Genomic DNA, 14,833 nt, shown 5'->3' on the forward strand with positions numbered 1-14,833 from the left:
TTATATATTACGAGTACGAATATATTCAATAAAATTAAAAAACAATAAGTGACGTGTGTTCTAGGCAACCTCCTCCTCGGCCCACAAGATACTTTCGGAGTGATAAGCCACATAAGCAGCTATCCGATGCGCAGCCCTGTTGGCCTCTCTGACACATGTTCGGCCTGAAAGATCACTCCATCTCTCACCATCGCCCAATATTTCGAAGCAAGGGTGACCCCTCCACCATCATATGGGCCTTCTTGCATTCAGCTGATTATGGTGGCCAAGTCATCGTTCAATATAATCGAGCTAGCCTGTAGTACTCACTGCATATGACTCAGGCTAGTCCAAGCCACCTGTAGCTCTGTTTCAAGCACCGAGATATCAAAGATCTAGCAGCTAAAATGCTAGCTACTACAAAAGTCTAAGACATGACAACCATAAAATTAAACATTTGAAGAAAAGTATAGATGCCAAAGTCTCATCAAGTTTAATTTCTAAATTATTTATTTAAATACATGATGCAGTATTTCTCAGTAGCCACTACATGTTCCAGCCAATTAATCCATAGAATTCATCAACTTTTTCTCTATTTAATAATAAAATAATTATTATACAATAAATATTATTTAAAAGTACTTTTTTAAATGATATTATTATTCAAGTAATGATGATCATTGCAATGAGGATGAGTTTATTTATTCCTTATGGATAGCAATCGGGTCGAATATAGAATAAATTAAAATTTTTGTCAACTCTAATTCCACATAATTATTGAACGGATCAAAAATCTAAATTTAAATTAATTATTTTATTAAATAAATAATTTAATTTAATTTAATTTATAATAAATTAAATGAGTTGTTTGGTTAAACATTGCTATCTGTATTTATAGCAACATTATTTAGCAACTTACCTGCAACTTGCCTCATAATTGCATATTATTGTAATCTCCACAGGCCCTTTATTAGCTACATGACACGTGGAGCTGAAGCTCTCTCGGCCTATCCCTATTGCTATACTTTGGCCATTTGATTGGATGAATTTAGAATCGTACCAACGGTGGAGGGGTTCCTCCTTGCTTCGAAATATTCGAACTATAATGAGCGATGGTGTGACCTTCGAGATCAAATATATTTTCAAAGAAACAAATGAGGTCACGAATTAAATGGCTACATATATGTGGTCAGCAAGCAAATGGTCCTTGAGTTCCCTCTTTTGCCGTGGTTCTCGCGTGTCATCTTTGATCTGGATTGAGTGGCTCCGTTGCCAAAAGAAATCATTACGTTGACGCATGGACTAAGTTGCTTGCAACAAATCCTCCACTGAATGATTCTTTCATTTTGGCTACCATGCGAGGTTTTGTTTATTAGTATAGACAGTTTCAAAAATTCTGTAAAATTTATAAGTATTTTTAGAATAAATAAAAAAAGGAACACAAATATTTATTTTATTTTTTTGGTTTGTATTTTTCTTGCCGGGAAAATTTTGAGTGGACCCCTCGGAGAGATCACGCTCTTCCCGTGGGGCCACAGATGGCGAAACTGGGACCGTCCGATAAACTGATAGGCTGGTTAGTTGTCACGAACCACGTGGCAACGGGCGGGACCCACTCCGGCTTTCCTACTGGCCGGCCCATAGGGGACCACCTTCCGTGGATATACGAATTTCGAGGCGTTCAGCGCGACGTCGCATCGTTCTCGTGGTTCACGTTGCCCCACGTGGACCACCAACTTGGTCCCCCACGTCAATTACAATGCGGAGATTGGTATTAGGGTGGACCCTGTATAGGTGTGTGCATGGGTGCTTAGAAATAGTGGGATATTTCCAACACGCCACCTCACCATAGACGTTGCTTTACTTGTGGGTCCCAGATTTTTTTTTTTTTAATGCAGTATACCGATTTCATGCGCATATGAGTACAACCAATAAAATCAAAAAAAAAAAAAAACTGACAGAATTGGAAACATCCGCTTGATTCATCCAGAAGAATTCTCTAGAGTGATGCATCGTGAAGGCCACCCGGTCAGTTGTCGTGTTCGTCTCATAATAAACATGAATAACCTTGAAGGAGCCACAATCCTCCACCATCCTCCGAATGTTTCTATCCGTCTGTCGTGGCGTGTCGCCCTCGAATTCCTTCAACCACAGTAGTCAAGTCTCTCTCGAGGTGAATACAATCTGCACCTAGAGCATGCCTTACATAGAAGACGCCCTATCTAGTGTACCAAATAACTTTCAGCGCAGCAAAAGTTGGTGAAGTTTCTAGTGTACCAGATGCAATCAGGCTATAAAGCAATAGGCACAATATATATTTTTAATTTTTATTTACTATTATACGTGGTTGCTGTGGGCGATAGATTTGGTCCAGCCAATAACCAGTCCAAAAATTGTGGCCGATAAATATTGGAATTCTGGTTCAATGTAAGTTAATGCGTACATATCCATGCAAGCTTCTAAAAACACTGATTGACCATGGTTGGTGTTGGAGTTGTGCACACAAAAAAGGTTTGAACCTTTCTTCGTCGCTACTATGAGATAAACGAAGGTAGCTCGCCCTATCTAGTATTCTAGTATTTGGTTTTGCTTCTTCATGTATCTAAGAGTGAGGTTTGGACTGGTCTAGAAGTACGAAGGTTCTAGATTCATGGGTAGTCTAAATATGTCACCATGATGTTACATGGCAATGAGAAATTTCTCATATTATGACTACTTTTTCTTATACATTAAGTTATGTTAGTCATCCTTGTATATTAAAGGATTCCAATAGGCGAAAATTATGAACAATAAGTATGTCTAATTATTATTTGGATTCCTTCCTTATGTATCTAAGGAGGTGGTCTGGCTTGGTCTATGCTTAGAATGCTCTAGAATAAATTGTGATTTTTTTCCTTTAATTAAGTTATGCCACTTTCTTTCAAGTATTAATAGATCTCTTCCAAGGATATCCGAATTTGAGTATATTGGCCTTGCTTGTGAAAATTGGTTGGGAAGAACTACTATTGTATTCCTTGAATATATATAATCTCAAACAATATAACTTCTACAATTTCTGCGATAGTTAAACATAGAGACCTCATTATCTTAAAAGCAACTAATAAAGTATATACAATAATAGAAGCCAATGATAAAGGATTCTATGGCCGAAAAGTGTGGGAATGTGGAAATGAATCCCAATGACTTTGATTAGAGAGTATAAATATGGAAATGGTTCCCAAATATTATCCATGATTATATAGTGCACAAATTTGGGAAATATATCTACATGATTATGGAGAGATGAGAGCTCACTAGGTTGTCTAATAAAAGAATGAAAAAAAAATAATTCTATAATTGTAGAGAGTACAAGTATGAAAATAAATCTCAATGATTGTGGAGAGGTGAGGATGTGCATACTTGACTTAGTTGCCTAGTACTTCCCTTCAAGCTAGTGTGTGTAGAGTAGAAATATCGGCCAGCTTATTTATTATCATATGAAATTGAACGTTGCCAAGTACCTTGGTAAACAAGAGTGGCTCAATGCATTTGGAGGCCTAAGGCGAACTCAAAGGGCCCAATATAAATGCATTTGGGGGCCTCAATGCATAAATAAGGAAAGAGATAATAAATTTTTTTAGGTAAAAGATACGTCCCAACATAAATGCATTTGAGGACCTCAATGAATTTATAGCTATAAAGATACGTAACATTTGAGGCTCCTCAAGTCTACGAGGTTTCGTAAGGTTGCCATCTATTAGTATAAGATCAATATCCATTAACAATGGCAAGTACTTGATCCATTGTCATGCTTAAAGAATCAACTTGAGTTTCAACTCAAAAGAATCTCATGAATTCCGTAGGATTAGCCAATCTTCATGTGCATAAAGGACTTCTATCTCTAACCACATGAACTGCATAGCAGCCAACGGGATTGCTTGAGAAATTGCAGAACAAACAAAAAAGTGGGGTTATGTGTGGTTTACTTCGTTTGCATGTGAATGTAAATCGTACACGGAAGCATGCTTGGAATGATGGCTATATTAGTTTACTAAACTTATTAGTGCTCGTTAACTAGAAATTATTGCCTACACCGCATGCACCGCCTAACAATGCATACAGCCAATGACAGCCACTAATTTTTATTGGCCTTGTTCATGATGCATCTCGATGCACTGTTATAGGAACCAGTAGCTATGTTTGGCTATGTGAATGGCTATTCTGCCACGTGCAATGTTGACAATAATCTCTTTTTGTTAACTCCTTGTTTTCTTAATCGTAGGATTAAACAACTGTCCTATAATATTTTATAATAACATCCTCAACTTGTACATATAAAAATATGAATACGCCTCTATCATAAGGACTAGGGACAATCCACTATATTATAAGGACCACTGAACATGCACCTTAGCGGATACCAATTTAGTATGTTTCAGTTCCTATCTTTTCGCTAAATATATGATAACTGTTCCTATCAAACGTCACAAGGAACCTGTTTCTCTTGTCCACCCCTACCACCCCCCTGCCCTTTTATATGTGCAAACCGTGACTAACCTAACCAATATCAGTTGAGCCAAAACGGACATAATTAATAACCTCCTTGGATTATAATATTCCAGCAATGGGACCAAAATGCTCTTAAGTCCTGTTATCCCGTTGCTCTTATCCATCCTACCCACCCCCTTCTCCTTTCATTAGTGCGAAGAGATCGCTAACATAAACCCAAACCTCATTTCAGAAGGACAACAACCTCCATGGAATATAATATTCCAGGGACGGAACCGCCAAATTATTCGCAGGTAACGAAGGGGCATTTCAGTAAATTCAAAAGAAATACGCAACGAATTCCCGACCGAATCCGGAACTCATTTTTTTAACTCCTAATCCCGGGATCCCCTCAACGCCCCCGGCGGGCCTGCCGAATCGCGTCCTCCCACGTGGCGACGCGCAGCTGGCAGCGCGGCGGTCACCCTGTCGTCGCAGTGACCAGAATTTTCCTATTTTCGGGATTTATTTTATTATTATCTCATCGCTGTCCTCTTGGGATCAGGTCCGCCGTTAAAGGAATCCCGTCACCGCCCCCCGCGTATATAACCCCCTGCCTCTCGAGCCTCGGGCCTTCGCCCGTCGGAAACCTAAAAGCTCTCTCTTCTCACGGGTAGTTATCCGGATCAGGTCACCGGATCCCGTCGGAAGCCTAAAAGCTCTTTCTTCTCACGAGTAGTTTTCCGGATCAGGTCACCGGATCCCGTCGGAGGGAGGGGGAGGGAGAGAGAGAGAGAGGGGAAAGGGACGAGGTCATCATCGTCGTCGCCGGCGCGGACGTGAATGGTTCGGGAAGGAAGGGAAGGAATGCTACAGGGGAAGTATGAGATCGGGAGGACGCTTGGAGAGGGAAACTTCGGGAAGGTGAAGTACGCACGCCACGTGGAGACAGGGAAGGCCGTCGCCGTGAAGATCCTCGACCGGAAGCGCATCCAATCCGTCAAGATCGATGACCAGGTATTTGTTACCCTTTTTTCCATTCTTTTTTCCCCAGGCTCCGAGAAGGGGTTTTTTGGGAAGACGAAAGGAGATAAAAGAGCGTTTCAGAAATGGACATGAACGGTCCGATCATTAAATATTTCTTGCAGGTAAAGAGAGAGATTGGAACGCTGAAGCTTTTGAAGCATCCGAACGTCGTTCGATTACTGGAGGTTCGCTTAATTCTCCAACTCCTTCCATTCTGTTCCGATATTTCGGATAGAAGATATCCTGTCTCGATACTCTTGATGATATCCTATTCCGGTGTTCTACGGAATATCCTAAGAGACTTGTGTCCTTGTGATGGTATTCCGTTCCGGTGTTCTACGGAACATCTCACGAAAACTTGTGTCCATATTTATTTTTTCTGATATTTTGAAAAGTTTTTATTTTTTATTTTTTTATTTTTTTTGAGGAGTGATGTTTTCCGGCAGGTCTCTTTTCGACGTCTTGAGTTCGTTAATTGATATAAAAATGCTCTTTAATCGTGGGTCCCATGCCATGTCATGCGTTGGGTCCCACGAGAGTTGACGTAGGTTTTCAGAATTATCGCTATGTTTCGTTCTCATCTACGCGCTTTGAATTGGCTGCACGAGGTGGGACCCGCTGGATGCACGTGGGGGAACACCAATCCGGTCGCAGTGCGGCGATCACGTAAGCCAAAAGCCCGCCGGATCGGACGGTCGGGAGGGGCACCAACAGTTGTACAGTACAACGATCTGAACCGTTTAACGGGCTGGATGGCGGGACCCACATGTGATATTAGTAATTAGTATTTTTATGTGGTGCAGGATGCCAAAGCCTCCAAATCCCAAACATAGAGGCTACGTCGTCATGCCCATGAACAGTGTTGCCAGTGTCTTCATGTTTGGGTCCATGCGACCACCACCCACGCTACCTCCAAGCGTGGCATGGTGTTGAATGGTTGTTTAGCTATCAAAATCCAATTTGGTTTTTCAGCTAATCCAACAGTAATTTTTCACATCTTATGCAGGAATATTAGTTTTAGAACTTTGGTTTATTGACTCTTGCTTGGTCTTGGCCAATGGTGTTATATTTCAGTATCAACTGACTGAAAGTTACTTCATGGTCGTAGCTGGTGTAATTGTAGGACTTTGCAGTTCCTACAGAACCTTCTCATCTAGATATACGTTTGTTATGATTCATCTGAATTACAAACTAGTCATACAGTGTCTATAACGTAGAGGATGCAATAAATAACTGAAGATTAGTTAAAATTTTGGATGGCAACTAAAGAAAGGAGAAAATTAAGTAATTTATCAATCTTAGAATGATGCAACAATATTCTGATGAAACTAGGAGCAGGTCTGTAGACCGAGTCACTATACACTGCCTTCTACTATGGTTTTTGATGATTGTTACTCTCTGGCAGGTCTCGGCAAGCAAAACCAAGATTTACATGGTCCTTGAATATGTGAATGGTGGTGAATTGTTCGACAAAATTGTAAGGAGCTCTGATTCTTATATGCATAATTATCTTTGCCTGCTGTGGTACATGCCTGCAGTATTATTGAGTAGTTTTTTGAAGTGAATTATTTTCATTGTTGGATGTCCAAGGCACTGAAGGGGAAGCTCTCAGAACAAGAAGGAAGAAGGCTTTTTCAGCAGCTAATTGATGCTATAAGTTATTGCCATGAGAAGGGTGTTTACCACAGGGATTTAAAGGTGAATGTTCATACTAGTCTGAAGTATCTAAAACACTAAAATATTTCTTGGCTTCTTATCTCTTGCAATGGTTTGGCAGATTGAAACTATAGTAATTTAGACTAGCTTACACTTTTTCATTTGTTTTGCTAAAGCCGGAGAACGTTCTTATCGATGCAAAAGGGAACATAAAGATATCTGATTTTGGCCTCAGTGCTTTACCTCAGCATTTTGGGAATGATGGGTTGCTGCATACAACCTGTGGCAGTCCAAATTATATTGCCCCTGAAGTAATAACTGAAAATCTTTATGGTCGTCTGAGATGATGTTTTCATGCTTATAGTAATGTCGTAATCAATTGATAAGTTCTTGTGACAATGTTTGCAGGTCCTTGCCAACAGAGGATATGACGGTGCGCGGTCAGATATCTGGTCTTGTGGTGTCATCTTATATGTTATTCTTGTGGGATATCTTCCATTCGAGGACAGAAATATTGCTGTTCTTTATCAGAAGGTATATAAATTGGAGCAGGAACAAATGATAAGTTTGACCAATTAATGCTACTCCAATCATTTCCTGATCATAATTTTCTCGATTCATTTAGATATTCAAGGGAGACACCCAGATCCCTAAATGGCTGTCCCCTGGTGCTCAAAACCTTTTACGGAGAATTCTTGATCCGAATCCTATCACCCGGATAAATGTAGCTGGAATTAAAGAAGATGAGTGGTTTAAGCAAGATTATACTCCTGTTGTTCTTGATGATGATGATGATGAAGATAAGAGTATTGATGATGCAGCTCTCAAAATTAAAGAGGTAGCATATGTGTGGATGACATGATATTAGGTGCTACTTTCTTCTCATATATTGTTGACAGGTGGATGTGAAACTGAAAACAATCCTTTTGTTTCTTGAAGCATAATGAGGGAGATTTTCCATTGTCACCCACCCATATCAATGCTTTTGAGCTTATCGGAATGTCTTCATACCTTGATCTTTCTGGCTTTTTCGAAAAAGAGGTGAGATCCAACTTCCTTATCTGTTTAATATTTCTTTGCTCAGTCTCTCAATCAATATGAACAGAATAATCTCCACGATTAGTAGTCAGAATGTATCGTCTTGACCATGATATGTTTTTACGTGCTTTGGTGAAAAAAAAAGGCTTATTTAATATATTCTTCCCGCAAGGCTGCAAAACTGACAAAATAATAGTCAGATCTTCAGTAGTTCTCCTTTTTCCAAGTTCATATATGTTTCCTGCCATCTATCATTAGGATCACCGCCCGTGAACTGCTGATGTGCAGGGCCGGCCCAACTCTTAAGCGACTTAGGCGGTCGCCTAAGGTTAGGCCCCGGCCCCAAAAAGGCCCACTGCAAGAAAGGCCTCAAAGACAAAAAAAAAAAAAAAAAAAAGGTTTTTTTTGTGAGTTCGCTTTAGGCCGGCCCATTGCAGGAAAGGCCTCAAACACAAAATAGCCTTAGGCCCCCAAATATATTGGGCCACTCCTGTTGAAGTGCTGCCTACAGACAACTGAACACTGAAACGTCTATTTGCTTTGATATAATGATCACAAAAAAATTTGAGCATTACAAAAATCGATTTATCATAATTTTGGATATTTCAGGATGTTTCTGAAAGGAAGATAAGATTCACATCCAACTATCCGCCAAAAGATTTGTTTAAAAATATCGAAGATATTGTCACAGAAATGGGATATGAAGTCCAGAGGGGACATGGAAAGGTTAGTATATTGGGATTTCTTCTGCAATTTTAATGATGCATCTGAGTTGCTTGTATAATATAAAATTTTCAGAACTTTGAAATTTTACTTAGCCTATTTGCAGCTGAAAGTCTTGCAACAATCCAAGGGTGCAAAGAGCCCAGGATCCCTTTCTGTTGCTGCTGAGGTAGATATTATTTACCTCGTTCTCTCATTCTTAATATATATCTGTGCCTCACTGGCATCAGCTGATGATGCTTATTAATGCATCAATTGGTATTACATATTTCATTTATCTGATATCTTGTATACTTGAAAGCTAATTGCATATTCTAAAATCAGGTGTTTGAGCTCAGTCCATCTCTGTATGTTGTAGAGCTACGAAAATCATATGGAGATTCTTCATTGTACAGACAGGTATTACTCTCTGTGTTTGTGTCTGTCCATGTGTAGGTGCACGCTTGTGTCTGCTTCATTGATTGCCTAAGATTAGTATTTTTAAGATAAATTTTGATACAGTGATACCAACTTCTGTTTGGAAAGATATTACTTGGATCTTTCACTGACTTGGATAAACTCTTTTGCTGGTGCCTGCAGTTGTGTACAAAGCTATCAAATGATTTAGGTGTCTGTACAAGCCAGCAGCTTTTGAAGACACAATCTTGTTTGCCAGAGATCACTGGTTTTGAAGGGGAGATGTCTGTTGCTGCTTTGTGATCGATAAGAATTTATATCACATAGGATGCAGGATGAAAAATAATTTTCCCGTCCACATATACTAGGGACTCGCCTGAAAAAAACATCAATGTTAGAATTGTTACAATGTACATAGTTGGTACCTTGAGATAAAGGCTGTTGGCATTTGTATATAAATAAATAATTATCCATACAAAATCATATGTTCTGGATTTGAAAAGACCTCTCTTTTTACCAAACTCCATGGAGAGTTGCTGGATCTAAAATGCATGATATTGAACCATTAGCTTCCGATAGTCAAGAAATTTGCCTTCTTGCTCTGGAATTCGGAGGTTTCTCATCCTATCAGACATTAAACAATCAGCTGCAAATAACAAATTGAATGCACGAAGAAATATTCCCTCTTTAAGTAAAGAAGTCTCATCATGGTTCATGATTTAAATTTTGGGAAGAGATGACATGAGGCAAAATACTCATAGATACTTGTGGTTTACGTTGAAAATTGGTGGAATCGTGAGGATCATGTGTAAATTTCTTGCATATTAAAACTTTATTACAAATTAATTAGGTTTTCATCATTTCATGAATATAATTCACTCTAAAAATATTTCAGTAAGGACGGACACTTATTGCTACATTGTTGAATAATGCTCTTCTAACTCTCCACCTGGAGTACTGGTAAGCATTCTACAAATTTGGAGAGGAACATAAACTGTTTTCTTTTCCAAGCTTCTCTGAAAAATAAACTATCAAGGCTTTCAATCATCAGTTGAAGTTTTCTATAATTAACAGGACACGATATCTGGGCATGACCATTGTCAAATGGGCTACATCATTGGCCAGAAGGTATATAGAGATCACATAATTTAGAAAGAAAAAACGTCCCCTACAAGGTACAACATATATCTCCATATAGCAAGCAAAATCCCTTCTTCTCACTATGGACGGAAATAGAAAGAAACATTAGGTATGAGAACCAGCAAAAATGATGATATAGTGACAATGAGGCAAACCATAATAAATGTGTATAAATGTCATCCACTAGCGCTCAACTCTTCCTGGAGTATTTGTCTCTTACAATGCTCAATTTAACTTGCTCTCACCATTTTTTCTGATGACGATGAAACACAAAAGCATTCCAAACAATTTACAAATAGTCTTGTAATGCCTTCCCATCTTGGAGTTTCCTCTGAGTCATCTCCCAGAACACCACAATAAGGGCAGGGAATCAACAACTTTGCCCATTGGTGTAGTTCAAGTGCTCTCTTAGTTTCTTGTTTTTCCCTCATTGACTTCTACTCTTCCTAGCTTATCATTAAAAAAAAAGCAAAAAAAAAACAAAAAAAGGAACATGTTTGTGCAATACCTTGAGAGGCGCCTTGTATATTCTCTTTCTTCAAAGATCAAAACTCCATAATACATATTATGGAAGCTTTATCCTGTAAAAGCAGTGCTTTAACTCCTTGATGCTCAATATTCACAATTCAATGAATGTCATCAACATCTCTTTAAAGTAACAGGCTGGTAAACTCTATTCATCTATGCTTAAATATGCAATAAATAAATAATTCCACCTCTATCACAAATTATCCTTTCAATGGATAAATCCATGTCCATTAAGCACTTAGATCATGAATCCATCCCGCTGAATACGGAGAAGAGACTAACTAGACTCCCTGCATTCAGTTCCTGGTGCAAATGGACTTTCCATCTCCTGATTTGTGGATCTTCTTCCTTTCTTTGATTACATGTAGCTAAGTGCACCTTTGATCACACATGAGATCATAAAGTTATCGAGTGAGGTTAAAAACCATGAAGATCTTGTAGAAAAGGGTCTATCAAAACATATACCATTATCCTTCAGAATTGCATATGATAATGGTGCTCCATGGCAAGACATTTCATCCTGCCATATAGTTGGAGGGCAGAGAGGGTAAGCTTGGTTTGGAAGATGTTTGAATTGAAGTCAGGGGTGGGCGCTTCAGCATGTTGATTGCAAAGCAAACCATCTTAACTTGTACTGGTAGCTCCTTTCCAAGAAGAGGGAAGTTCTACGAGGCTCAATGGTGAGTTTTATTATAGAAGCATTGCTCTTGATGATCTAACTTAGTAAGTCCCAACTCACCAGTATTCCCTGCAAGAGCACTCCCCTTTCGCAAAATGATGGAACCGGTTTGGGTCTCTGACGATCAGTTGGCGATCATAAACTAAAGACACAAGCTTAATGGCCCAATGGCAATCCTCACAGACTCGAAGATTCTTCATAATTCGAATGGTAGACTTTGGAGGGGAAGCCAGAAATCCAAAAGCAATTGCTAGCTTCTCACTGTGTTGAATCAATAGGCACTCTTTCGATCTTTCATCAGTGTCTTGAAAGACCAAGGACGTTATTGGTCTGTATCCAGCTTGTTTTAGTCTATCAATAATCTCATTCAACATTCGGTATATCTCATCACTCCTGGGGTGTGATTTATCACCAGCAACAAACTCATAAACTGTATCATCAACTTCAATTGAACTGCTCCCGGGGATCCTTTGAATGCTTTTGCTTCTCATCATTTTCCTTACGTTTGCAACACCATCCCACCTGTTAGCATGTGCAAAAATGTTTGATAACAGGACATAGTGCCCATCAACAAGAGGCTCTAAATCAACAAGTTTGGCTATGGCTTCTTCTGCTATCTCAACATTTTTTTGGATCCGACATGCACCAAGAAGTGCCCTCCAGACAACTGCATCTGGCTCAAATGGCATATCTTTGATAAATTGTCTCGCCTCTTCAATAAGCCCAGCCCTTCCCAAGAGGTCAACCATGCATCCATAGTGCTCAATAGTAGGCGAAATGCCATACACATCACTCATCGAGTTAAAGTGAGCCCTACCTTCACTGACCAGACCAGCATGGCTACAAGCCGTGAGCACTCCGACAAAAGTGATCTCATTTGGTTTCACTCCTTCAGATATCATCTTAGAGAAGAAATCAAGGGCAACCATCCCAAGCCCATGGTTTGCAAGCCCTATGATCATGCTACTCCAAGTAAGAACATCCCTCTCAGACAGCTTATGGAAGAGTCCAAGGGAACTATCGATATCTCCACACTTGGCATACATGTCAACCAGAGAAGTTCCAAGTCTGACATCCACTTCTATTCCCTTCCTCTCTATAAACTTGTGGATCACCTTCCCCATGCTCAAGGCCCCCAGATCACTACAAGCGGAAAGCACGCTAACCATTGTAACCTTATCGGGCGCCACATTTGCCAACTGCATCTCATGAAATAGCCTCAATGCCCCGCTTGACTGCCTGCTCTGTGCATAAGCTGAAATCATCGAGCTCCAAGAGAACAAGTCCCTCTCGTGGGTCCTATCAAATATTTCTTGTGCAGCACGGAGATCGCCGCTCATTGCATACCCATGGATCATGGTATTCCAAGAAACCAAATCTCTATCAGGCATCTCGTCGAACAACAAACGAGCTTCTTGGACATTACCACACCTGATGTACTCTGCCAGCATGACATTGTACGAGACTAAATCCCTCTCAGGCATTTCATTGAAGACCCTTCTTGCAAGACCGATGTCTCCAACCTTCGCATACATCTCCACGAGAGCCGTCTGCACGAACAAATCCGATACAAATCCGAGCTTCAACAAATGTGTATGTATTGCTCTACCAATCCTGGACTCGCCGGACCTCCCACACGCCTGAAGAGCTAATGAGATGCTGAAGCTATCGACCGCCACACCCTCTCGGAGCCTCATTTTGTGGAAAAGGTGAAGGGATTCAACAGGCTCTTGCGCCTGCAAGTAGGCGCGGATCAAGGTGTTCCATAAGAATGCGTCAGGGGCGTCGATTCCGTCAAAGATGGATCGGCCATGCGGCAAGGCCTGACGAGAGGGAAAGGCGAAGCATCGGCGGAGGAATTTGGTGAGGACGAAGATGTTGCGATCGAGAGAGGTCTTGAGGAGGAGGGTGTGGATTTGGAGGAGTTGGGGGAGGGTGGTGGCCTCTTGGATTAGGGACATGACCCTGCGCTCTAGAGTTTTGGCGGGGTGAAACGGGAACTGAGACGAGCATGCCATGGAGTAAGCGTAGGTGTCCGAGGCGTTCTAACGTCCCTTTTGAATTCAAATGGCAGTTAGCTAACGGCTACAAACGGCCACGGCTAGTCTAGCGCGGCTCGTCCTGGCTTTGGGGCTGGCCGATACCTGTGAGCTTAACCAGTTCTCAGTTGCTCACTTGGCCTTGATGAGCATGGTGCTGCAAATTTATGTGTGAGGATCCATGCAGGCGTGTGTTTAGTTCCACATCGGTTATTCACTGGATAGATCTTGGTTATGGATCAAGAAACTCAAATAATACCTTCCGGCTAGCCATTTTGGATGAGGTCCTGGGTTGATACAAATGGTATCAGAGCGGACCCGGCTCATAACTTATGTGGACTAGGGGACACTGCAGCACGGATTCATTGGGGTTGACCACGGTCCGATCGTAATGTTTGTGATTAGATTCGAATGGATTTGAACCCTTAGCCTGATGAGTACGTCAGGGCTTGAATGGGAGGAATATGTGACGACCCATGCGGGCGTGTGTTTAGTCTCACATCAGTTATTCGCTGAGTAGATCTTGGGTACTTATACAGGATCAAGGAATCCAAATAACACATTCCAGCTAGCCATTTTGGATGAGGTCTTGGGTTGTTACAAATGATATCAAAGTAGACCCGGCCCATAATCTATGTGGATTAGGAGACACTGCAGCATGGGTCCATTGGGGCTGACCACGGGCCAATCATGGTGTTTGTGATTAGATTTGAATAGATTTGAACCTTAGCTTGACGAGGATGTCAGGGCTTGAACGGAGGGAGTATTTGAGGACCCATGCGGGTGTGTGTTTAATCCCACATCGGTTATTCGCTAGGTAGATCTTGGGTACTTATACAGGATCAAGGAACCCAAATAATACCTTCCGGCTAGCTATTTTGGGTGAGATCCTGGGTTGTTACATTATGTCAGGTGGGTTGAAGGCGGAACTTATTTTTGAGAATATGGCTTCAGAGTTTAATGATTTAAGCTTTTAATTTTAATAAGCCTAAACTTTTTTCTAATTCCAGTTTAGACAAGAAACCATGTGTATTAGTATTTGGTAGCTTGATGCTGAGCCAATTTATAAGTTGACTTGGTTGGACCGCATGTCACTTTGAAAATGAGGAGCCTATGCTTGAGCTTTGTTCAATAAGAATTTAGTCTCTTAGCACCGTCAACT

General features: G+C 40.6%; 2 protein-coding genes across 3 annotated transcripts; one reads left to right on the forward strand and one right to left on the reverse strand.

Moving 5' to 3' along the window:
• The first annotated feature begins 5,047 nt into the window (after window positions 1-5,047).
• Window positions 5,048-9,787, forward strand: LOC103720051 (CBL-interacting protein kinase 1-like). Of its 2 annotated transcripts, XM_039132707.1 has the most exons (12): window positions 5,055-5,463; window positions 5,595-5,657; window positions 6,878-6,949; window positions 7,063-7,170; window positions 7,305-7,439; window positions 7,537-7,662; window positions 7,754-7,966; window positions 8,068-8,169; window positions 8,776-8,892; window positions 8,996-9,058; window positions 9,214-9,288; window positions 9,469-9,787. In XM_039132707.1, the coding sequence occupies exons 1-12, from the start codon at window positions 5,290-5,292 to the stop codon at window positions 9,586-9,588; spliced, it is 1,368 nt and encodes a 455-aa protein (XP_038988635.1). In that variant the 5' UTR covers window positions 5,055-5,289; the 3' UTR covers window positions 9,589-9,787. The 2 variants fall into 2 exon arrangements, with proteins under 2 accessions (XP_038988636.1, XP_038988635.1); XM_039132708.1 differs by lacking the exons at window positions 9,214-9,288; window positions 9,469-9,787 and having other exon boundaries at window positions 5,048-5,463; window positions 8,985-9,055.
• Window positions 9,788-11,119: 1,332 nt separating this feature from the next.
• On the reverse strand, window positions 11,120-13,637 carry LOC103720050 (pentatricopeptide repeat-containing protein At5g66520-like). Its single transcript, XM_039132706.1, has 2 exons — window positions 11,419-13,637; window positions 11,120-11,331 (listed from the first exon to the last, which is right to left on the reverse strand). Exon 1 carries the CDS (start codon window positions 13,591-13,593, stop codon window positions 11,689-11,691), a length of 1,905 nt encoding a protein of 634 aa, XP_038988634.1. The 5' UTR covers window positions 13,594-13,637; the 3' UTR covers window positions 11,120-11,331; window positions 11,419-11,688.
• Window positions 13,638-14,833: the final 1,196 nt, after the last annotated feature.

Source organism: Phoenix dactylifera, chromosome 13, assembly GCF_009389715.1.
Source record: "Phoenix dactylifera cultivar Barhee BC4 chromosome 13, palm_55x_up_171113_PBpolish2nd_filt_p, whole genome shotgun sequence".
In the NCBI taxonomy this organism is placed as follows: domain Eukaryota; kingdom Viridiplantae; phylum Streptophyta; class Magnoliopsida; order Arecales; family Arecaceae; genus Phoenix; species Phoenix dactylifera.

Excerpts from the sequence above, each read along its gene's own strand:
- LOC103720051 (XM_039132707.1), top strand. The coding sequence starts at position 5,290 with ATGGTTCGGGAAGGAAGGGAAGGAATGCTACAGGGGAAGTATGAGATC. Across the intron at positions 6,950-7,062 it reads GTGAATTGTTCGACAAAATT|GCACTGAAGGGGAAGCTCTC; the intron begins GTAAGGAGCTCT and ends TGGATGTCCAAG. Across the intron at positions 7,440-7,536 it reads CAAATTATATTGCCCCTGAA|GTCCTTGCCAACAGAGGATA; the intron begins GTAATAACTGAA and ends CAATGTTTGCAG.
- LOC103720050 (XM_039132706.1), bottom strand. The coding sequence starts at position 13,593 with ATGTCCCTAATCCAAGAGGCCACCACCCTCCCCCAACTCCTCCAAATC.